The following is a 22,519-nucleotide window of genomic DNA, read 5'->3' as shown; positions in this document are numbered from 1 at the left end:
AGAAGCCCAAAGCTGCAGCCACGCCCAAAAAAGTAGCCAAGAGCCCGGCTAAGAAGGCGCCGAAGCCCAAGACAGCCAAAAGTCCGGCTAAGAAGGCAGCCAAGCCTAAGAGGGCTGCTCCCAAGAAGAGATAAGACGGAGCTTCTCCATTCATCTCCTCCACACCCCAAAGGCTCTTCTCAGAGCCACCCACCTTCTCCCAAAAGAGCTCCACATACATACACCTCGATGTGTAATATTACAGTGTGCGCTCCTCCTCCTATTATACATGCAGTCATTTAGAAGTTGTATGACCAATCAGAGACTCTCTCCTGGTATGAAGGATATTTAGAGCTGTGAGCTGAGGATTAATGGAACGGTAGAAATGTTCCATTCCTGCACACTGCCGTCTCCATGTTTCTACTAGTTTATCACTAAAACCAATGTACACGCTTCATATTTATTGTAGGTGTCAATCATTGGAACGTTATACAGGAAGTGACTGCTAGTGATCAGAAGACACGTCCTTTGTAACCAGTTACATTTGGAGGGAAACTATCTTCCGCCCTTATTTCAGAAGTGTTATCCTATAATGGTATGACCCTCCCATTGGCTAGCAGGGGAACCGCAAGTAACTGTGATTGGTTCAGTCGGATATTTGTAAAGTACCCGCCCAAATTATAGCAACCGCTACAACGGACAGTTGGGTGATAGTGAAAAGAGGGGGGTTTATCAATCCAAAGCCGTTGCACAGAGCAACCAATCAGCTAAGGTTTGGACAATAAGAAGCTGATTTGTTGCCTTGGGCGACTTCTCCAGTTTTGAAATAACCCCCCTGAAGAGATTTAGTGGATTTCCCCGTTTTCCCATAAATATGAATTCTATGTGCCTTCTCATCTTTACAGCCCCGGCAGAGATCTCTGATCCCATAGTCGATCGCCATGTGGAAGGATTATCACGCATGTTCTGCTGCGTGTTCCTCAGATCTCTAACCCAACCTCCTAATAATGAAAACTAGATCAGAAATTCACAAATCTCTACAGAGCGCCATCACTACACATAGATGAACGAAGCTGCACGTTTGCATGTTGTTTCTGTGAAAGGAAAACATTGAAGTCGATGACAGGACAGCAGCGATTCCCTAATAGAAAAGGTCTCCCCTAGACGAGTGAAATGTTACTTTGTTCTGGATTTATTTCTAGAACATGTATTAGATGTGAAGGTGAGAGACTAAGAGCGAGCTGATCTCAGCCCGGGGTCCTGCACAGAGGATCTGATATCAGTTCTATAGTAAAACATTGCTCCTACAATTCTCGGCGCCGACATGCTGTGTATACAGATCTTTATACGGAGAATGTGGGGGCTCTGAAAAGAGCCTTTGTGTTGTTTTAGAGAATGTGGTCTTATGCCCTCTCCCCTCGGATCCTGCGGGCCAGCTGGATGTCTTTGGGCATGATGGTGACCCTCTTGGCGTGGATGGCGCAGAGGTTGGTGTCCTCGAAGAGTCCTACGAGATAAGCCTCGCTGGCCTCCTGCAGAGCCATGACAGCAGAGCTCTGGAAGCGCAGGTCGGTCTTGAAGTCCTGGGCGATCTCGCGGACGAGGCGCTGGAAGGGCAGCTTTCGGATGAGCAGCTCGGTGGATTTCTGGTAACGTCGGATCTCTCGGAGGGCCACAGTGCCGGGCCTGTAGCGGTGAGGCTTCTTGACTCCGCCGGTGGCCGGGGCGCTCTTACGGGCAGCTTTAGTAGCCAGCTGCTTGCGGGGAGCTTTCCCGCCGGTGGACTTCCGGGCTGTCTGCTTAGTTCTTGCCATTGCTGATCAACGCTTCCCTAGAACGACGAATGTAACACGCAGCCGCTTTGCAGAGCTATATATAAACACCCCAGCTCTCTGATTGGACAGTGAAGCCCTCCCCTTTTCATGATGGAATGAATTAGCATTTTCCAAAATACCCGCCTAAATCTTTCCGTTGAGCCTTTTAGCAAGTTCCGTTACAGCAGTGGCACAAATTGTGGACACTTTCTGGAATGTTTTGCAGCTTTGCAGGCTTATAGGAAATGTTATTTTGCACCAAATACAAATGTTGATATGTCAATATAAAGAATATGTCATGCTGAATTCAATACAGAAAACAGAATGCAAATATGTTCAGTACAACGCAAGTTATGCTTCCTTTAGTCTAACAAAGAAACACAAGTGTGAGTCAGTAAAGAAGCGGATGTTAGGAGCAAACCCTACTGGCCAATCACAGTCCTTGCTCCGGGGACCAATCAAATGGCAGTAATTGCAATGCATTTAATGAGAAGCTGAGGAAAGTCAGTGTTGTGGTGTGTTCTGGTATTTGGAGTGATGAAAGTCAGATTTCCTCATCTGATAGCGAGGGCTGAAAATAGGGGAGACGTAGAGTAGAAGAGCTACATCCTGATTCCTGACTACATGGAGGCCAATATACAGCAACCAACAAACGTCAATATTTGGGCATGTATGGCAACAAATGGTGTTGCATGTTTTCCTTCAGGTAATGGACGCCCGAAAATACATGAACCTCTTTCCCAGCAATGCAACAATGCACCGTTTCTAGTTCAGAAGGATATAGCAAACATGCAATCAGCACCGTTCACAACAAAGTCCATCCCATTGCTGACCTGCCCAGGAAGCAGCCCGGACCTGAGCCCGATAGAGAATGTGTGGCACCGTTTGGAAAGCCTTGTACGAGTGAGGCGTCCAAAAGGCAATTCATTGAGACTAGAATTGCTCCCTGTGCAGTATATTCACCATGATTGCAGTGTGCCTGCATAACTTTTTTTGTTCTGCATTTATTCATTTTTAATTCAGCATTAAATGTTAATTACATTGATCTATAAACATTTGCATGTTGTGTAAAATAAAATGTCCTAGGATTGCACTGTTGTGGTTTTGTGTTATCCATATGGGAATGAAAACCAAACTATCGGCATCTTTTGAAATCATTCTAGTTTCTAATGAGACCTGTGATTACGATTTTGATACTATTGACTCATGGAATATGGAGATTGAATCCTAGATAAGAACACATCGGCAGCATTAGACAAATGTTTACTCTGCACATTCCACAGACCTGACCCTATGAGCCGCTCCGGCAGTTTGTATTGTAAAGTTCTATCCTCCACCTGCAGATTATAGTTATTAGGTGATTTAGCTGCTCCAATTTACAGATAAATAACAGCCATCAGAAATAATTATACAATCTAAATATGTGTTCATTCCTTGAAGAGATTTCACTTTATCTTTACAGTGTAAAGTTTACACTTGTTTGTTGGAGTGATTACTAATATCATGATTGTTAGTAACCGTGTTACAGCACTTTCTATGAGAAGGTGGGTGGCCCTGAAAAGGGCCTTTGGGTATATGAAACGGGCTGATGAGTTACAGTTTAACCCCCGAATCCGTAGAGAGTGCGTCCCTGGCGTTTGAGAGCATAGACCACATCCATGGCGGTGACGGTCTTCCTCTTGGCGTGCTCGGTGTAGGTGACGGCATCGCGGATGACATTCTCCAGGAAAACCTTCAGCACTCCGCGGGTCTCCTCATAGATGAGTCCGGAGATACGCTTGACACCCCCTCTGCGGGCCAAGCGTCGGATGGCGGGTTTGGTGATGCCCTGGATGTTGTCCCGGAGCACCTTCCTGTGCCGCTTAGCGCCTCCTTTCCCCAGACCCTTCCCGCCTTTACCGCGACCAGACATGATTATGCTTCGTTAGCCTGACAAACGATGATGAGACATAGCCCTGGTCACTTCCTTTTATAAAGATAAAATGTGGACCTGATGGGGAACTGAGAGGGGTATCCGTGATGCTCAAACGCTCCACCTCACTAGGCGGGTATGGTCCCAGCACTTAGCCGTTACTCGGTTTGAAATTCCCGCTCATTCAATTCTTATTTGCCCCTATCTACATAAAGATTTTGTTCGAGTGAATAAAGCGGTTTACTTTTACCGGCAAATTGTAACCGATTAGAGATAATGGAATCCCAAATTGTCATTGTATTAGGACGTCTTTGGACATCCGCTGTCCTCTGACAGATCCTTGCAACCCCCCCACATGACAGTCCCTTCCTGACATTTCTCCTCAACTTTTCGTTTCAAAAACTGGGACATCATATTTTTAGAAGTCAGAATATAATTGCAATTTCTCCTTTCCAGATAGAATCGGCAGTTTAATCCTCTTTGTCTTCACACTCTCACATTTGGCTGAGGTTCAGTGATTCCTCAATCAGACAATAACATGGATATTTTATATAAATTATGTTCTGCGGTGAGGCGACACGTGATCTGCACAGCATTCAATACAATTCAGCAATGAAAGGGTTGGAGATCTGCGATTTGGGGAGAACACATGACTTGATCGTTAAATCTATGAGATAATCAGCGAGCTAATCTCTCCTGTTCTTCCACCGGAAGACTCATTTTATACAATTACCAAAATCAATTGCAAGTCATTCTATACATATTCACATCTTGTATTAGGAGCTCTCTGTGTGGAGATGTGGGTGGCTCTGAAAAGAGCCTTTGGGTTTTGTAATGGAAGTTTATGCTGATGGATGTTTACTTGGCCTTGGAAGCTTTGTGACTTTCGGTCTTCTTGGGGAGCAGCACGGCCTGGATGTTGGGCAGGACTCCTCCCTGGGCGATGGTGACCCCACCGAGCAGCTTGTTGAGCTCCTCGTCGTTGCGGACAGCCAGCTGGAGGTGTCGGGGGATGATGCGGGTCTTCTTGTTGTCCCGGGCGGCGTTACCGGCCAGCTCGAGGATCTCAGCGGTCAGATACTCCAGAACGGCGGCTAGGTAGACGGGAGCTCCGGCACCGACCCGCTGGGCGTAGTTTCCTTTCCTGAGCAGACGGTGTACACGACCGACTGGGAACTGCAGACCAGCCCGGGATGATCGGGTCTTTGCCTTAGCACGAGTCTTCCCGCCTTGTTTGCCGCGTCCAGACATAATTCAAATGAAAAAGTTTTCTTTCAAACGAGTTAGAACTTTAGCGGCGTTCTCTTTTATTTATAACCTGTAGAATGTGACGTAAAGCTCTGTGATTGGTTAGTATGTAAGCCATCCAATAGCGTTCAGGTTTGTCTCTAACCCAATCGGTATGGGGCACTAAACCGTTACCTCATTTTCATCACATGACTGAATCCTCCAATAGAACAGTAAAGAAGGATCAGGTCTCATTAGCATAGCCCGGCTATATAAGCAGCACATGAGGGCGGCACCAGCACTTTTTTCCTGCAGCGAACGGAAATATAATTTGAGATCATGCCTGAACCAGCCAAGTCTGCACCGGTGGCCAAGAAGGGCTCCAAGAAAGCCGTAGCCAAGACTCAGAAGAAGGACGGCAAGAAGCGGAGGAAGACCAGGAAGGAGAGTTATGCCATCTACGTGTACAAGGTGCTCAAGCAGGTCCACCCCGACACCGGCATCTCCTCCAAGGCCATGGGCATCATGAACTCCTTCGTCAATGACATCTTCGAGCGCATCGCCACCGAGTCTTGCCGCCTGGCTCATTACAACAAGCGCTCCACCATCACCTCCCGGGAGATCCAGACCGCCATCCGACTCCTCCTGCCCGGAGAGCTGGCCAAGCACGCCGTCTCCGAGGGCACCAAGGCCGTCACCAAGTACACCAGCGCCAAGTAAATAGGAATGAGAACATGCCATTAAAGACCCAACGGCTCTTTTAAGAGCCACCCACTAATTCACTATCTGAGCTGTGATCTGATGGTAACACGATTGGTTTTCCCATTTTCAAAGCTGTTTGATTAGTTACAGTTTTTACACAATCTACACTGTACATCGCTATACAATACACGGATGTCTTCAGAAGAGGAATTCTGAAAGGAAACTATCCGATGATATTGTAGATCTTCCCGGATCCCCGTACAGAGGCGATGTATCATGTGGCCACCAGGTGGCAGTGTTCCTCCATAGAGGAGACATTGGAGCGGTTACTCGGTCACATTCAGATCTAAGTAGCTAATAAACTTACTGGGTGCTGATCCAAATGTTCAACCTGGAAGTAAATGTTACACTGAACGGGTGGATGGGGGAAACAAGAACTGGATTAGGGAGGTCACTGTTTTCACCTGGACAAACTAACATTTACCTAATCGAATCCATTTTAGTACAAAGTTACTCTGTTGCTGCATTTCAATTTAAAATAAAAGCAATAATAATGTTATAAATGTATAAACTCATTTTGCTTTTCTTCTGAATAATTTTTCCACCGCACAAAAAGATTGTTGACGAGATTGATTCGGTAATGGTACCAGGAATTTTGATTTCAACTCAGAGGTGAATTCCAAACCCATCTGGGCTCGGATTTTGTGGGTAAATGTGTTTGATTGGCCCGCAGGATCCGAGGGGAGAGGGCATAAGAAGAGACCCCGCCATTCTCCATTACACAACACAAAGGCTCTTTTCAGAGTCCCCACATTCTCCCTATAAAGAGGTTTAACACCCGATAAAAGTACAGAGTATTACGTGTTTATATGTTACGATTCGAAGCTTATATTACAGCTAAGATATGTTTAGAATGTTTCGGTTCCTCGTGTCCGGTGTTAGTCTTTGGCTGGTTATTATTTTCTCTGAATAATGTAGAATTCCGCGGTGACATTGTACATGATGATTCCTCTGACGATATACAATGTTTCCCTCCATAGAGGTGATCAGAGCTGTACAATGACATCATGTTTCACTGATTACTTGTCTTTCTATTGGAGACATTAGTTCTGTTTGCTTTGTACACATTTGTAGCTTTGTTTCCAGTTTATTTGCCCAGAGATTGAGGAGATCCGATCATATCCCCGGAGCTCAGTGATGTCCTGTACGTTCTCCTCCGGTGATAATAATGGACTATGTAGGGACTACAGATGGAGAGATGAGGACTACCAGATATTATTATATAGAAAACGAGAAACAAATGTATTCTTAGGAAGGATCTGATCGTCCTGCACACTCCCATTATGACTATTGCTGGTCTGACGTTCCTGCAATCCTTAGAACGTGGATTGAATTTCGGCGGGTAATTTAAACTATCTCACTCAACCAATCAGTGATGAGTATGGTTCCTCTAAGGCTAAGCCAATAAGAAAGATTAGCCTCCCTACCATTATTCAATGAGACTTCTGAGGTAGGGCGGGGATTCTATTCGTCCCCCTAAGATTACATATATTATAACATATATTATATTGGAAACAATGCAGCAACTTTAACTTCTAGATCTGAATGGACACGATTCTAAGATGGGGTGGATGCCAGGACTCTGAAAAGGATTCGGTGGTGATTGCCACCTTTTTTCCATCGAAACCCGAACACTCTACCGACACACGGAAATTTTCTTGGAAGAATGAGTTGCGGCTTTTTCATATGTAAATAGTGCCACCCTTTCATATGGAAATATCACAGTTGAGACTATTTTCAGTGGGGGGCCAGTAGCCCCTATCTTAATTTTGGTTTCTCCTATGTGCCTGACATCTTGTGTCTGGGTTTCTGCTGCCATAAAACCCGAACACAGCATTCAAAACCCGAACTGTCCGGGTGAATCATGGACAGGTGGCAACCCTAGTGGTGATGCCATATCATCACCGATTCCTTTTCAGAGTCCTGGCATCCACCCCATCTTAGAATCATGTCCATTCAGATCTAGAAGTTAAAGTTGCTGCATTGTTTCCAATCCACAAAGTTGAATCGCATGCAGATGGAGGGAGCGGGGCTTGTTTTAATTTTTTCAATTTTTATTTACTTTGCAAAATATTTTATTTTTTATTATTTTTACTGTATCACCTTTTTATTTAGTTACATTTTTAATTAGTTATTTTTTTAACTTAACTGCATTGCTTTTACACAGGGGATAACCTCTAGTCACCTTCCAGGACAGCATTAGAGAGATAGGCTCCTCCCACCGGAAACATGAAACATCACCCAGCGCTCCTCCCGCAGCGCTCGGCCGGCTGTCACTTTCTCTCCTCCCCGCTGGGACACAGAGCAGCGCCCAGCGCTGAGGAAAGAAAGCACGGATGCGTTGCTGTATCTGCAGAAAAATTGGACTTTTGGCATTTAGCCAAAAGTCCCATTTCCGGCCTATATCTTTTGGCGGCCGATATATCGGTGCGTCCTATCGCCATGGCAACCATCAGTATCCGGCGGGCCCCCCATCTCTGCGCCGGGAGTGTCGGATGAACGGATGATCTGACACTCTCGGCGCAGAGATGGGGGGCCCGCTGGCCGCTGGGTACCGATCCGGCACTGGGACTGTGCTGGGCCCCCTAGAGGCCGGAGGCCCTGGTGCGTCCGCACCGTCTGCACCGGCGGTAGTTCCGCCACTGCTTCCGGGACAGCCCCAACTGTCCAAAAAAGTATTTGTCTGCCTGTGGTTTCCCGGCATAAGAGTATGCAGGACAACTTGGCCATTTGGTGTAGCAGACTCAGAGGAGTTCCCCTGGTCCATAACCCCCTGCTTCAGGTGACTGTGTATGGCGTGTCTCCTACCTGCAGCGCTGTGGTGTCTACAGCATCCCCCGGTCTCTGTGCGGCGTCGGTCGGCTGGTGGAAGTATACAGTCCGGCGGCCCTCGTGGAGACAGGGGGAGAGAATTCTCAGGAGACGTGCTGCAAGGGCGGAAGTGACGCTCGCCGCGCGGGCGTCTGACGTCACTTCCAGGTGCGAGGGTCATAGGACCCGGCGTTTCAAAGCTGCAGCAACCGCTTGGCCACGCTACAGATGGCCAACATAGCTGAAGCAGTGGGTCGCAAGGCCCTTGCGGTGCCTACATACGCAAGGGGGGGCACCAGTGGCGGGGCACAGGAGCTGGAGTCGGAGGGGCCAGGGGGCCCAGCTGGAGACTCAAATACCATGATGGCAACATTTGATCTGGGGGATCCTGGTGCCGTCAGCTCTAAGGTAAGAGAGGGGGAGTTCTCCATTCCTTTTACCGGTTCTTTCTCAGTGTTGGGGGGCACGAGAAAGGGGGTGGACACAGTGTTGGCAGATGGCTGTTGGTTTTAACATGGCTTGGTCGTTTTTGTCTTGCAGAGGGCTACTGCAGCAAATTGATCAAGTAATAAGAGATGTGCGCAATGCAATAAGAAGTATTCCTTCACATCCAAAAAACCCCTATGCCAATCTTGCATTGGGGAACTGGTTAAGGATGAATCCTCCACCATGTTAAAAAATCTGTTGGATTCCATGCGGGAAGAAATTATGTCCTCCTTTCAGTCATTCCGCACAGTTATTCCGGAGAAGGGTCTGACTGATAGCCACGCAGGGGCAGTCCCTTCATGTTCAGGGACGCACACTCCCCGTCAGGCGGTGTCAGATTCTTCCGCTGACTCCGAGGAGGAAGCAGGGTTAGAGTCAGGAGAAGACACAGGGCCATCTCAGGGGGGATATTTGTTCCCTGCGCATGAGACCAACGAGCTCCTCAAGTCAGTATGGGATACGTTGGGTATCTCCGAGGAGCAAGGGGAACTGTCTATACACGACAGATTATATAAAGGGCTACAGCCCAAAAAGGGCCGCACGTTCCCAGTTCACCAGTCTATTAAGGACGTGGTGACCACGGAGTGGAAAGATCCAGAGCGGAAGGTGTTTTTTCCCTCCAAGCTAAAAAGAAGATTTCCCTTCAAAGGGGAAGACTTGGAGGTGTGGGAAAAATGTCCCAAGGTGGACGCTTCCCTGGCAAAATTTTCAAAGAACACGGACCTGTCCTTTGAAGATATGGGCCTGCTTAAAGATCCTATGGATAAAAAGTCTGAAGCACTGCTCAGACGGGCTTGAGAAGCCGCGGGGGCCGGGTTCAAGCCAGCGGTGGCTGTTACTTGTATGGCCAGAACATTAGATGTCTGGCTGACGCAATTAAAAGACCAGCTGAATGAGGGGACAGACAGGGCCACCATTGTGGATTCTCTGCCAGTGCTAGAAAAGGCGGTAGCCTACATAGCGGATGCTTCTATGGAAGCGGTGAGGATCTCTGCCCGTACCACGGCCCTTATCAATTTGAGCAGGAGAGCCCTGTGGTTGAAGACCTGGCCAGGAGATGTGGCATCAAAGACGAAGCTCTGTGGAATTTCGTTTGGCGGTAACCTCCTGTTCGGTCAGGAACTGGAAACAGTGCTTGACCGATCAGCTGATCGGAAAAAAGGATTTCCCCTCCCCAAAAAACAACAGGGGAAAAAAGGCTTTAAAAGTCAGCGTTATCAGCCGAGTAAAAGAGGTCTTCCACATAAAGAGAGGGGGCCAATCCAAGAATCGGAATTGGGACAACAAGAAGGGGAAAGGGAAAAGTAATTTTCTTTTTACCCCTCCTCAGCTCCCCAAGTCACAATGACAGGGCAGCCATTGTGGGAGGAAGATTGAGGGATTTCCTCCCGCAGTGGCTTCAGATTACAGACAGCATGTTTGTTCTGAATCTGATATGCAGAGGTTGCAGAATAGAGCTACTGCAAATCCCTCCCTCCAGATTTTTGGTGACCTGCCTATCTCGAGATCCAGTCAAATCTACGGATATGACGTCAGCAATACAAAAACTTCTACATCAAGAAGTAATTTGTTCGGTGCCAGTAATGAAAGAAAAGACGGGGTTTTACTCGCACATATTCCTAAGGAAAAAACCGTCAGGGGGATTCAGGGTTATACTGAACCTGAAGCCCCTGAACAAAGTCGTGCGCTACAAAAGGTTCAGGATGAAGTCAATTTACACTATCAGGGAATTATTACTACCAGGTATGTTTCTGGCCACGGTAGACTTAAGGGATGCGTACCTTCATATACCGATGGCGGAGGAAGCTCAGAGGTTGCTAAGATTTGCAATACAGGGGCCCGGACAGACGTTACACTTTCAATACAAGGCACTGCCGTTTGGCCTATCATCGGCACCAAGGGTGTTTACAAAGGTCCTGGCGGAGGCACTGGCTCCCCTCAGGCTGCACGGAATAGGGGTCATTCCGTATCTGGACGACCTACTATTTTTTGCCAGCGACCAGGAGTCGCTCAGGATGCACCTCGGGGGGGCCATGGCCCACCTGAAAAACCTAGGTTGGCTCATAAACACAGAGAAATCTCAATTGCTGCCGTCACAAAAGGTGGTATTTTTGGGTTACCGGGTGCACACGGGGGCAGAGCACATGTTACTTCCGGACGAGAAAGTACAGAAGCTGTTGCCGGAGACAAGGGTCATCTACGCATCAGCAGATGTGTCTTTCAGATGTATCATGAGGCTCTTGATACATCTGAAAGAATTTCCTGCTGGCAGAATGGGATGGTCAACAGGAATCATTAGACCAGCCAACAGCACTACCCGGAAAGTTGAAGTTGTCTCTGCTGTGGTGGTTTGAGGCCAAGCACTTGTCAGGGAGAAGGTTGTGGAAACAACACGAACCCGTGCAGATCACGACGCATGCGAGTGCATGGGTATGGGGGGCACATCTCCAACAGCACATGCTCCAGGGGTCCTTGGAGTTCCAAATCATCAAATATGAGGGAACTAAAAGCGATGGAGTGTGCACTCCTGGGGTTCACTCCCCATATTGTGAACCAACATGTAAGGATCTCATCGGACAACGCTACAGCAGTGGCATACATAAACAAACAGGGGGCACAAGGTCTCATACCCTCCTGTCACTGACCGGGGACATTCTACTCTGGGCAGAAGGGAATCTGTTGTCCTTATCGGCAGTACACGTGCAAGGCAGCCTAAATGTCCTGGCAGACGCGCTGAGCAGGAGAAAATTTCTCCAGTCAGATTGGGAACTGGACGGTCAGACTTTCCATGCGATCACAGAAAGATGGGGGATGCCGCAAGTAGACCTTTTCGCCTCAAAGACCAACAAGAAAATGGGTCAGTTCTTTTCGCTGGGTTGGGAGGAGGGGACTCTAGGGGTGGATGCGTTATTGCACCCCTGGGGGCCCCAGCTGCTTTACGCTTTTCCCCCAATAGGGTTCATTCCAGCGGTTATCAAGAAGGTGATGGAGGACAAGGCTTCGCTTATCCTGATCGCCCTGTTCTGGCCAAAAAGGTCGTGGTTTGGACCGCTACAGAAGTTGAGCATCAAACCACCTTGGAGACTCCCAATCAAGGAGGATCTACTGCGGCAGGGGTCGGCGTTTCATCCACGCTAGACTATTTGACCCTAACAGCCTGGTTTCTGAGAGGGCCCTGCTGTTAGGGAAAGGTCTGTCAGACAGGGTGGTTTCCACCGTCATCTCAAGTCGGAAGCCTTCAACCATGGCAATATACAGCAAGGTGTGGAAAGTGTATTCTGCATGGAGGGCAGACGGGGATCACGGGAAACTCACTAAAGTAGTTTCAGTGCTGGAATTTCTACAGGATGGCGTGGAAAATAACTTGTCATGTAGTACCCTTAAAGTGCAGATTGCAGCACTGTCTACGTTTTTAGAACACAGGCTGGCAGAAGAACCACTGATCAAGAGATTCCTTAAAGCGGTAGCCAGGGCAAAGCCGCCAGGTACAAATCATTTCCCCACTTGGGACCTGTCGGTGGTCCTGCGTGGGTTCCTACAAACCCCTTTCGAGCCAATAGGGGAATGTTCACTGAAAATCTTAACCTTAAAGACGGTGCTCCTAGTTGCCATGGTCTCAGCCAGAAGGGTCAGTGAGATACATGCGTTGTCAATACTGGACGCATACTGCAGAATTCTACCAGACAAGATTATTCTAAAACCGGACCCGGCTTTTCTCCCTAAAGTGGTCTCGGTATTTCATAGGACCCAAGAAGTAGTGATTCCTTCATTTTGTGCTAATCCAGCAAATGAAAAGGAGGCTGCGCTGCAGGGCATCGACGTGCGTCGCTGCGTCCTGGAATACCTGGACAAGACTAAAGAGACTCGGAAGTCCAATAATTTGTTTGTGCTGTTTTCTGGCCCTAAGTCGGGCCTAAGAGCATCCAAGAGCTCCATAGGGAAGTGGATTAAAATGACTATACACCAAGCATATGTTCTACAAAACCTGGAAACGCCACAGCGGGTGACGGCACACTCCATGAGGGCCTTGGCCGCCTCCTGGGCAGAAAGAGCTGGGGCTACCCCAGATCAAATTTGCAGAGCAGCAACCTGGTCCAGTTTTGCTACATTCGTCAAATACTATAGAGTGGATCTGACGTCAAGCCAAGATCAGGCTTTCGGAAGGAAAGTGCTGCAAGCCGTGGTCCCGCCCTAAATTGTGAGTATGGTGCTCGTTTATCCTCTCTAATGCTGTCCTGGAAGGTGACTAGAGAAAATTGGAGTTACGTACCTGGTAACTCTGTTTCTAGGAACCTTCCAGGACAGCAGGGATTCCCACCCGGTTACTGGTGTGGCTTGCTGTGAGATGCCGTACTTTCGGAGTTGACGTATATTTTTATACATATGTATAATTCTGTATATGTACAGCTTTAATGTTGTAGTGATTTGGTATCCTTCGGTTCTTATGTTTTAACTGAAGTGTGCTATGCTGGGACTCTTTTTATTCTAGGTGTGTGTGATGTGTTTCCTGTTTCCGGTGGGAGGAGCCTACCTCCCTAATGCTGTCCTGGAAGGTTTTACACAGGGGATAACAATCACCTGTGTGATAGCATTTCGAGGTGACAGGTACTCTTTATTGACCCTGTCACTTCCAACACAGGAGTTCTAGCACAGAACTGTGATAGGAACGAGCAGCGGCCGTCGGCGGGCCACGCCCCCTGCTCTCAGCGCTCCACGCCCCCCGCTCTCTCGGCGTCGCTCAGTTAAAGGAGAACTATGAGGTGAGTCAGGCCCGTCTTTTTTTTTATTTTAGAAAAAAGTACAGTTCAATGTGTATACAGTGTCAAAGTACAATGTACAAAACAGTTGTAAAAAAACAATACTAATAGAGATGTAAGTCATAACACTCTCTAGCTATAGAAAGCACACATAGCCATGTGTGCTATAGAGGCCTATATATGACGACTGTCAAGTAACTTTTAAGCAACACACCAATGTCATAAGCGTAACATCAATGAGGGCAACAAGGTCGACATTTGGTGTTGGAAGGCGGAGTAACCTTTAATTTCATGCGGAGAGAGAGTAGTTGGGATAGAGATTTGGGGAGATCGTTCAAATGGAGGATATATGACTGAGTAAGTGGGAGTAATTTCGAAAAGTGAATGTGTATGTGAATGTGAATGCGGGCGACGTCACAAGACATTGAGTTTGCCTAGTGTGTTGTTGAGTTTAGCTGTAAGGAACCATTTGGAATATTGGAAGATAATCATAGTATCACGTAATTCAGCAATCAGGTATGCAGACCACGTTTCTAAAAACCTATTTGTTCGTTGCATGTTAAACTTAGTGTCTAATTTATCAATGAGCATGAGTCGGTGGAGCATCGGTTTAACCTTGGAGAGTGAGGGTGTAGAGGGGGATAGCCAGTCAGTCAGTATAGATTTTTTCGCACTTATGATGCAGAAGTGTTCCCATCGAGTTAATGATTGGGGAGTTGTGGGGTGTCCTGGGGTAACGCAATGGAAAAGACATATGTCAGGAGATGTTGTTCTGTCCTTACCAGAATGAGCATTCATATAGCGGACTACCTGCCCCCACAAGGACTGTATTTTAGGGCACGACCATATACGGTGTGACAAGTCGGGTAAAGGAAAGTGACATTTTGGGCAGGATGTCAGACATTCCGGGGGTCTGTGACTCGCGGTGATATTAAAACCATAGTAGGCCCAGTGAATGATTTTAAATTGAATCTCCCTCCAGGCTTCACTAACAATTGCACGTCTTAGGTGCAACCAGCCTGTCAAGATAACAGTATGCGTAGAATCCAGGGGCAGTTGTAATATGTCCGCCCATTTTTGTACATATGCGGGAATAGTAGGAGAAAAGGAGGATGCTCCCAAGTATAATAGGTGATGGATGGTGGAGAGAGGCATCTTCTGGCATGAAGAGGATAGCATACGCTGTAGCTGCGCCAAGTTGGACCCTGAGCATGACGATGGTAAATTGTAGTCAATAAAATGTTTGTAGAACATTTTATTGACTACAATAAAAAAAAAAAGACACAGCAGTGTTTCTCTCCTTGGCGGCCGGGAGCAGGAGACTCCCAGAGCGCCCGGGAGTTTTTTTTTTTCCTTTTTTTTTTTTACGGCAGCAGAGCCGCCGGACAATAGGCAACTATTGGGCTGTCACTGCTTTGGCCGACCCAAAGCCACAGAAGCAAGCCGATGTACGGCTGAAATCAGCCGTATCAGCCTGAAGTAACTAGCCGAACATTGTTCGGCTCACTTCACTTCAGATCGGTCTTAGCGCTATGTTGCGCTAAGCCTTGATATACAAATTATGTGACACAAATTCACCTCTAATGGGTGCCTTGTGAAATTAATTTAAATAAATAGTGGTTATAAAATAAATACGTGAAAAACAGATGAATAGATATATAAAATATTGTGTATGTGATCAGTGAAAATAATTCTTATTAGATGGGAAGACAAATGGAAAATCAGACCAAAATATATAGATAGTAACTCATAAAAATGCCCTGTGATCGTGATTCAACCTTGTGCATGGTTGTAAATACTGAATGCACTGAATAAAAAAAAAAAACTGGACAAAGTTAGGTCAATCCTAGGTAAATAAATAAATAGGTCAATCCTAGGTAAATAAATACATTATATATGTGTGATTAATTAAATAATTCATTGAAAAAGTGCATGAAATCTAACATTCACACGTATAATGGGTATAATCTTAAATAAAGTGTCAGTAATCGTGATAAGACCTTATATACAGCGGTAGATAATAAGTTCACTTGTTTAACCAGAGGGGAAGTAGAGAGTTGCGTCCGACCTGACTATCTGGAAACAGACTGTGGAAATGGACAATGAACTAAAACCATAAGAGATTGCTTCAGATACACTTTTGGAACTAACCCAACATCAACATTTATCCTTATGTGATGTCCGGGAGGAAAGATAAGTAACTGTATCCCCCACACTTTGCTATTCACCGGCGAGGTGTAATAGGGGATTGTTCGGACATAACTACCATAGTCATCACATTTATTTTACCCAGGATTGACCCTTTCTATTCCAGCTTTAAACAAGTGAACTTATTATCACATACACAATATTTTATATATCTATTCATCTGTTTTTTACGTATTTATTTTATAACCGCTATTTATTTAAATTAATTTCACAAGGCACCCATTAGAGGTGGATTTATGTCACATAATTTGTATATCAAGGCTTAGCGCAACATAGCTACTCATTTCCCCGGTTTTTCACCACACATTGCTGCAGCTGGCAATCTATCATACACTGTTTTCTATTCCTAGCGCAACATGATCTATGGGGTCTATTCAGCCGAGTGAATGACAGATCTGAAGTGAAGTGAGCCAAACACTGTTCGGCTATTCACTTTAGGCTGATTTCAGCCGTACATCGGCTTGCTTCTGTGGCTTTGGGTCGGCCAATCATGCTCAGCATGTACAGCCGACCCGAAGTGCAGAAGGAGTTCGACTCAGCCGATCCAACATCTGGATGATCCAACATCTGGATCGGCTGATCCGAACCTCCGGCAGGCTTCTCACTGCTGTTCAGGCTATTCTTAAAGATGCCGAACAGCAGTGAGTGAATAGCCGAAGGCCGCTGAGCGGCATTCGGCTCGGCTGTTCTGCTCGGTCCCTCAGAGGGACCGAGCAGAACAGAAAAAGAGTGAAAAAAGGTAAAAAAAACTAAATAGAAAACGATTGTGTGGAGCTAGCAGTGACAGCTAGCTCCGCCCAATAGTTGCCTATTGTCTGGCGGCTCTGCTGCCGTCAAAAAAGAAAGAAAAAAGAAACTCTCCGGGTGCTCTGGGAGTCTCCTGCTCCTGGCCGCCAAGGAGAGAAACACTTCTGTGTCTTTTTCTTTTCTTTATTCTGACACTGCCGCTGAGCGGCATTGGGCTCGGCTGTTCTGCTCGGTCCCTCAGAGGGACCGAGCAGAACAGAAAAAGAGTGAAAAAAGGTAAAAAAAACTAAATAGAAAACGATTGTGTGGAGCTAGCAGTGACAGCTAGCTCCGCCCAATAGTTGCCTATTGTCTGGCGGCTCTGCTGCCGTCAAAAAAGAAAGAAAAAAGAAACTCTCCGGGTGCTCTGGGAGTCTCCTGCTCCTGGCCGCCAAGGAGAGAAACACTTCTGTGTCTTTTTCTTTTCTTTATTCTGACACAGAGTGATGTCAGAATAGAAAAAAATAATAATACTAGGGAGGCTGGTCTCTCTGAAAGTGGCTGGAGCCAGCCGTAAGATCACGCTTTGCATCTCTTCTGGCATTGCCCTGTTGCACAGGCCCTGTTGAGGGCTCTGGAACACGAACTCAAAGACTTTGTGCAGCTGACAGCGATAACTCACTTTGGTGTGATGTATGGACTGTTTTGTGGCGCTTTTACAGAAGACGAAATCGGAGGCGCCTGGCGGGTGATTTGTTGCTTCAAGGATGCTATTTGGTGCGCAAGGAAGCGCCTCACCCTCCGGAGGGGGAGGATGTCCACTGAGGACTGCCGCAGACTGATTATCAGTCTGCTCAGAGACTATCACCTTTTCGTGTCTCTTGTCCTTCAATAAAGCTTTGGGCCTGTGAACTCTTTCCCCCTCCCTTACCCCTCTTCCCTCTCCCCCATCACACCTGATGCTTTGTTGTCGGTTAATGTTTTATGCTTGATGTGTTGTCGCCGTGCCATGTAGGATGTGAGGAACCTTGAGTTCCGCACGTCAGACATTGCGCCACAAGGTTTACTAAAGTGTATTTAGTTGAAGGTAATTGATGTGGATCCTACGGACCACAGACTCAGTACGGTGTAATGCGGTGTCATGAATGACGTGGAGGGCTCAGGAATCTTGTCTTGCGCTACACGTCAGGCATCTCTCCGCAGTGCAAATGTAATTTATTGTGTGATTGAGCTGTATTGCTATGTGATGTTTATGCTCTGCGTTGCTGTATGAGTAGAGTGTACCCCGATTGTATAGCTTGTTTTTGTATATTTTATTACATTAATAAAGTATATTTTGCAATCAAAAATGGGAGTGTGCAGGACGATCAGATCCTTCCTAAGAATACATTTGTTTCTCGTTTTCTATATAATAATATCTGGTAGTCCTCATCTCTCCATCTGTAGCCCATTATTATCACCGGGGGAGAACGTACAGGACATCACTGAGCTCCTAGACTGGGATATGATCGGACCTCCTCAATCTCTGAGCAAAGACACTGGAAACAAAGCTACAAATGTGTACAAAACACATAACTAATGTCTCCAATAGAAAGACAAGTAATCAGTGTAACATGATGTCATTGTACAGCTCTGATCACCTCTATGGAGGGAAACATTGTATATCGTCAGAGGAATCATCATGTACAATGTCACCGCGGAATTCTACATTATTCAGAGAAAATAATAACCAGCCAAAGACTAACACCGGACACGAGGAACCGAAACATTCTAAACTTATATCTTAGCTGTAATATAAGCTTCGATTCGTAACATATAAACACGTCATACTCTGTACTTATATCGGGTGTTAAAGCTCTTTATAGGGAGAATGTGGGGACTCTGAAAAGAGCCTTTGTGTTGTGTAATGGAGAATGGCGGGGTCTCTTCTTATGCCCTCTCCCCTCGGATCCTGCGGGCCAGTCAGATTTTATTTTAAAGGCCTAAAAATCAAACACATTTACCCACAAAATCCGAGCCCAGATGGGTTTGGAATTCACCTCTGAGTTGAAATCAAAATTCCTGGTACCATTACCGAATCAATCTCGTCAACAATCTTTTTGTGCGGTGGAAAAATTATTCAGAAGAAAAGCAAAATGAGTTTATACATTTATATCATTATTATTGCTTTTATTTTAAATTGAAATGCAGCAGCAGAGTAACTTTGTACTAAAATGGATTCGATTAGGTGAATGTTAGTTTGTCCAGGTGAAAACAGTGACCTCCCTAATCCAGTTCTTGTTTCCCCATCCACCCGTTCAGTGTAACATTTACTTCCAGGTTGAACATTTGGATCAGCACCCAGTAAGTTTATTAGCTACTTAGATCTGAATGTGACCGAGTAACCGCTACAATGTCTCCTCTACGGAGGAACAACACTGCCACCTGGTGGTCACATGAAACGTCGACTCTGTACGGGGATCCGGGAAGATCTACAATGTCATCGGATAGTTTCCTTTCAGAATTCCTCTTCTGAAGACATCCGTGTATTGTATAGCGATGTACAGTGTAGATTGTGTCAAAGTGTAACTAATCAAACAGCTTTGAAAATGGGAAAACCAATCGTGTTACCATCAGATCACAGCTCAGATAGTGAAATAGTGGGTAGCTCTTAAAAGAGCATTTGGGTCTTGTTTTTGGGTAGTGCCATGTTGATATTTACTTGGCGCTGGTGTACTTGGTGACGGCCTTGGTGCCCTCGGAGACGGCGTGCTTGGCCAGCTCTCCGGGCAGGAGGAGTCGGATGGCGGTCTGGATCTCCCGGGAGGTGATGGTGGAGCGCTTGTTGTAATGAGCCAGGCGGCAAGACTCGGTGGCGATGCGCTCGAAGATGTCATTGACGAAGGAGTTCATGATGCCCATGGCCTTGGAGGAGATGCCGGTGTCGGGGTGCACCTGCTTGAGCACCTTGTACACGTAGATGGCATAACTCTCCTTCCTGGTCTTCCTCCGCTTCTTGCCGTCCTTCTTCTGAGTCTTGGCTACGGCTTTCTTAGAGCCCTTCTTGGCCGCCGGTGCAGACTTGGATGGTTCAGGCATGATCTCAAATTATATTTCCGTTCGCTGCAAGAAATGAGGGCTGGCTCCTCCCTCATGTGCTGCTTATATAGCCGGGCTATGCTAATGAGACCTGATCCTTCTTTACTGTTCTATTGGAGGATTCAGTCATGTGATGAAAATGAGGTAACGGTTTAGTGCCCCATACCGATTGGGTTAGAGACAAACCTGAACGCTATTGGCTGGCTTACATACTGACCAGTCACAGGACTTGACGTCACAGTCTACAGGGTATAAATAAAAGAGAACGCCTCTGAATTTCTAACTCGTTTGATAGAAAACGCTCTGCATTTGAAAGATGTCTGGACGCGGCAAACAAGGCGGGAAGACTCGTGCTAAGGCAAAGACCCGATCATCCCGGGCTGGTCTGCAGTTCCCAGTCGGTCGTGTTCACCGTCTGCTCAGGAAAGGAAACTACGCCCAGCGGGTCGGTGCCGGAGCCCCCGTCTACCTACCCGCCGTTCTGGAGTATCTGACCGCTGAGATCCTCGAGCTGGCCGGTAACGCCGCCCGGGACAACAAGAAGACCCGCATCATCCCCCGGCACCTCCAGCTGGCTGTCCGCAACGACGAGGAGCTCAACAAGCTGCTCGGTGGGGTCACCATCGCCCAGGGAGGAGTCCTGCCCAACATCCAGGCCGTGCTGCTGCCCAAGAAGACCGAAAGTCACAAAGCCTCCAAGGCCAAGTAAACACCCAGCTGACCTCCTCTCCCATCACACAACACAAAGGCTCTTCTCAGAGCCACCCACATCGCCATACAAAGAGCTTTATATACTTCGATACATTCTTTCTGATTACAAGGGATACAACACATTATAAAAGGTACACAAATGCCAGTTTTGGCAAATATAAGTGAAGTTCAATTACGTTTCTATCAAATATAATCCTTGTAGATGGATAGGATCTACAACGCACACACACACACCCATATTAATCTATCATGTTCTCTGAATACATAAGATGGAATTGAAAGGTAAAAGCTAAAATCAGGAAACGATCTATATGAAACTATATTGAAGATTTGTGGGGGGTTTTTTCCTGTAAGAAACGCTCACAATTCTGATTGGCTCAGCTTTCAAATTGATACTTTTAAATGTCCCGCCGGAATTCTATTGAACGTTATAGAGAAATCATCAGCCGCGATATACCGCCAAATCCGAGGATCTCATCACACGAGTCCTCATATCTGAAGCGTACCATTAACCCATTCATTTCATGCAGTTTAATATATCAGAAATGACTGACAATGGATTTTAATTGATTAAATGTGAAAACACTTCCATATGTTCTCATCATATTCAGTGCTGAGAGGTTCATGTAAACATCCATCAGCATAAACTTCCATTACAAAACCCAAAGGCTCTTTTCAGAGCCACCCACATCTCCACACAGAGCTACCAATACAAGATGTGAATGAGAATATGTATAGAATGACTTGCAATTGATTTTGGTAATTGTATAAAATGAGTCTTCCGGTGGAAGAACAGGAGAGATTAGCTCGCTGATTATCTCTTATAGATATCTCCAAATCGCAGATCTCCAACCCTTTCATTGCTGAATTGTATTGAATGCTGTGCAGATCACGTGTCGCCTCACCGCAGAGCATAATTTATATAAAATAGCCATGTTATTGTCTGATGGAGGAATCACTGAACCTGAACTCTATTGACGTTACAGATGTAGAATCAGCCCGGTAATAGAGTGTGAAGACAAAGAGGATTAAACTGCCGATTCTATCTGGAAAGGAGAAATTCCATTTATATTCTGACTTTTAAAAATATGATGTCCCAGTTTTTGAAACGAAAATTTTAGGAGAAATGTCAGGAAGGGACTGTCATGGTACCCGCCATCCGACGCTTGGCCCGCAGAGGGGGTGTCAAGCGCATCTCCGGACTCATCTATGAGGAGACCCGCGGAGTGCTGAAGGTTTTCCTGGAGAATGTCATCCGCGATGCCGTCACCTACACCACCGAGCACGCCAAGAGGAAGACCGTCACCGCCATGGATGTCGTCTATGCTCTCAAACGCCAGGGACGCACTCTCTACGGATTCGGGGGTTAAGCTATAACTCATCAGCCCGTTTCATATACCCAAAGGCCCTTTTCAGGGCCACCCACCTTCTCATAGAAAGTGCTGTAACACGGTTACTAACAATCATGATATTAGTAATCACTCCAACAAACAAGTGTAAACTTTACACTGTGAAGATAAAGTGAAATATCTTCCAAGGAATGAAACAATGATACATGTTTAGATTGTATAATTATTTCTGATGGCTGTTATTTATCTGTAAATTGGAGCAGCTAAATCACCTAATAACTATAATCTGCAGGTGGAGGATAGAACTTTACAAAACAAACTGCCGGAGCGGTTCATAATCGGGTCTGTGGAATGTGCAGAGTAAACATTTGTCTAATGCTGCCGGTGTGTTCTTATCTAGGATTCAATCTCCATATTTCATGAGTCAATAGTATCAAAATCGTAATCACAGGTCTCATTAGAAACTAGAATGATTTCAAAAGATGCCGATAGTTTGGTTTTCATTCCCATATGGATAACACAAAACCACAACAGTGCAATCCTATAGGCTCTAGACTAGTATGACAATAACACAATGTGGGAAAACTGTACACTTTTTATGACATTTGAATGTTTTGCAGGCTTATAGGACATTTTATTTTACACAACATGCAAATGTTTATAGATCAATGTAATTAACATTTAATGCTGAATTAAAAA

At 46.1% G+C, this 22,519-nt stretch overlaps 5 protein-coding genes and 1 pseudogene across 9 annotated transcripts; 3 read left to right on the top strand and 3 right to left on the bottom strand.

Annotated features, from left to right (window-relative positions):
* Positions 1-245: 245 nt before the first annotated feature.
* Positions 246-4,982, bottom strand: LOC108803207 (histone H2A type 2-B). Of its 2 annotated transcripts, XM_018575045.1 has the most exons (3): positions 4,582-4,982; positions 4,080-4,083; positions 246-256 (listed from the first exon to the last, which is right to left on the bottom strand). In XM_018575045.1, coding segments are annotated over exons 1-3 (381 nt in total). In that variant the 5' UTR covers positions 4,957-4,982; the 3' UTR covers positions 246-254. The 2 variants fall into 2 exon arrangements, with proteins under 2 accessions (XP_018430547.1, XP_018430546.1); XM_018575044.1 differs by lacking the exons at positions 246-256; positions 4,080-4,083 and having other exon boundaries at positions 4,564-4,982.
* Positions 1,326-3,710, bottom strand: LOC108803205 (annotated as a pseudogene). The gene is made up of 2 exons (XR_001942269.1): positions 3,399-3,710; positions 1,326-1,810 (listed from the first exon to the last, which is right to left on the bottom strand). The product of XR_001942269.1 is annotated as a histone H3-like (transcript).
* Positions 4,983-5,260: 278 nt separating the features above from the next.
* Positions 5,261-20,706, top strand: LOC108803208 (histone H2B-like). 3 transcript variants are annotated; one of them, XM_018575046.1, is made up of 3 exons: positions 5,261-5,652; positions 13,683-13,688; positions 20,696-20,706. In XM_018575046.1, exon 1 carries the CDS (start codon positions 5,272-5,274, stop codon positions 5,650-5,652), a length of 381 nt encoding a protein of 126 aa, XP_018430548.1. In that variant the 5' UTR covers positions 5,261-5,271; the 3' UTR covers positions 13,683-13,688; positions 20,696-20,706. The 3 variants fall into 3 exon arrangements, with proteins under 3 accessions (XP_018430548.1, XP_018430549.1, XP_018430550.1); XM_018575047.1 differs by lacking the exon at positions 13,683-13,688 and adding an exon at positions 8,351-8,357 and having other exon boundaries at positions 5,261-5,653; XM_018575048.1 differs by lacking the exon at positions 20,696-20,706 and adding an exon at positions 18,424-18,434.
* On the top strand, positions 7,871-20,478 carry LOC108803206 (histone H2A type 1-like). The gene is made up of 3 exons (XM_018575043.1): positions 7,871-7,874; positions 14,078-14,080; positions 20,077-20,478. Exon 3 carries the CDS (start codon positions 20,077-20,079, stop codon positions 20,467-20,469), a length of 393 nt encoding a protein of 130 aa, XP_018430545.1. The 5' UTR covers positions 7,871-7,874; positions 14,078-14,080; the 3' UTR covers positions 20,470-20,478.
* On the bottom strand, positions 19,347-19,760 carry LOC108803209 (histone H2B-like). The gene has a single exon (XM_018575049.1). It carries the CDS (start codon positions 19,758-19,760, stop codon positions 19,380-19,382), a length of 381 nt encoding a protein of 126 aa, XP_018430551.1. The 3' UTR covers positions 19,347-19,379.
* Positions 20,707-21,417: 711 nt separating the features above from the next.
* On the top strand, positions 21,418-21,908 carry LOC108803204 (histone H4-like). The gene is made up of 2 exons (XM_018575041.1): positions 21,418-21,459; positions 21,593-21,908. The coding sequence occupies exons 1-2, from the start codon at positions 21,418-21,420 to the stop codon at positions 21,839-21,841; spliced, it is 291 nt and encodes a 96-aa protein (XP_018430543.1). The 3' UTR covers positions 21,842-21,908.
* The last annotated feature ends 611 nt before the right edge of the window (positions 21,909-22,519 follow it).

This window comes from Nanorana parkeri, unplaced genomic scaffold, assembly GCF_000935625.1.
Source record: "Nanorana parkeri isolate BGI_ZX_2015 unplaced genomic scaffold, ASM93562v1 scaffold3494, whole genome shotgun sequence".
Classification (NCBI taxonomy): domain Eukaryota; kingdom Metazoa; phylum Chordata; class Amphibia; order Anura; family Dicroglossidae; genus Nanorana; species Nanorana parkeri.
The sequence above is the reverse complement of the archived record's forward strand: the minus strand, read 5'-3'. Positions and strand labels throughout refer to the sequence as shown.

Excerpts from the sequence above, each read along its gene's own strand:
- LOC108803207 (XM_018575044.1), bottom strand. The coding sequence starts at position 4,956 with ATGTCTGGACGCGGCAAACAAGGCGGGAAGACTCGTGCTAAGGCAAAG.
- LOC108803208 (XM_018575046.1), top strand. The coding sequence starts at position 5,272 with ATGCCTGAACCAGCCAAGTCTGCACCGGTGGCCAAGAAGGGCTCCAAG.
- LOC108803209 (XM_018575049.1), bottom strand. The coding sequence starts at position 19,760 with ATGCCTGAACCATCCAAGTCTGCACCGGCGGCCAAGAAGGGCTCTAAG.
- LOC108803206 (XM_018575043.1), top strand. The coding sequence starts at position 20,077 with ATGTCTGGACGCGGCAAACAAGGCGGGAAGACTCGTGCTAAGGCAAAG.
- LOC108803204 (XM_018575041.1), top strand. The coding sequence starts at position 21,418 with ATGGAGGAATCACTGAACCTGAACTCTATTGACGTTACAGAT. Across the intron at positions 21,460-21,592 it reads ACTCTATTGACGTTACAGAT|GAGAAATGTCAGGAAGGGAC; the intron begins GTAGAATCAGCC and ends CGAAAATTTTAG.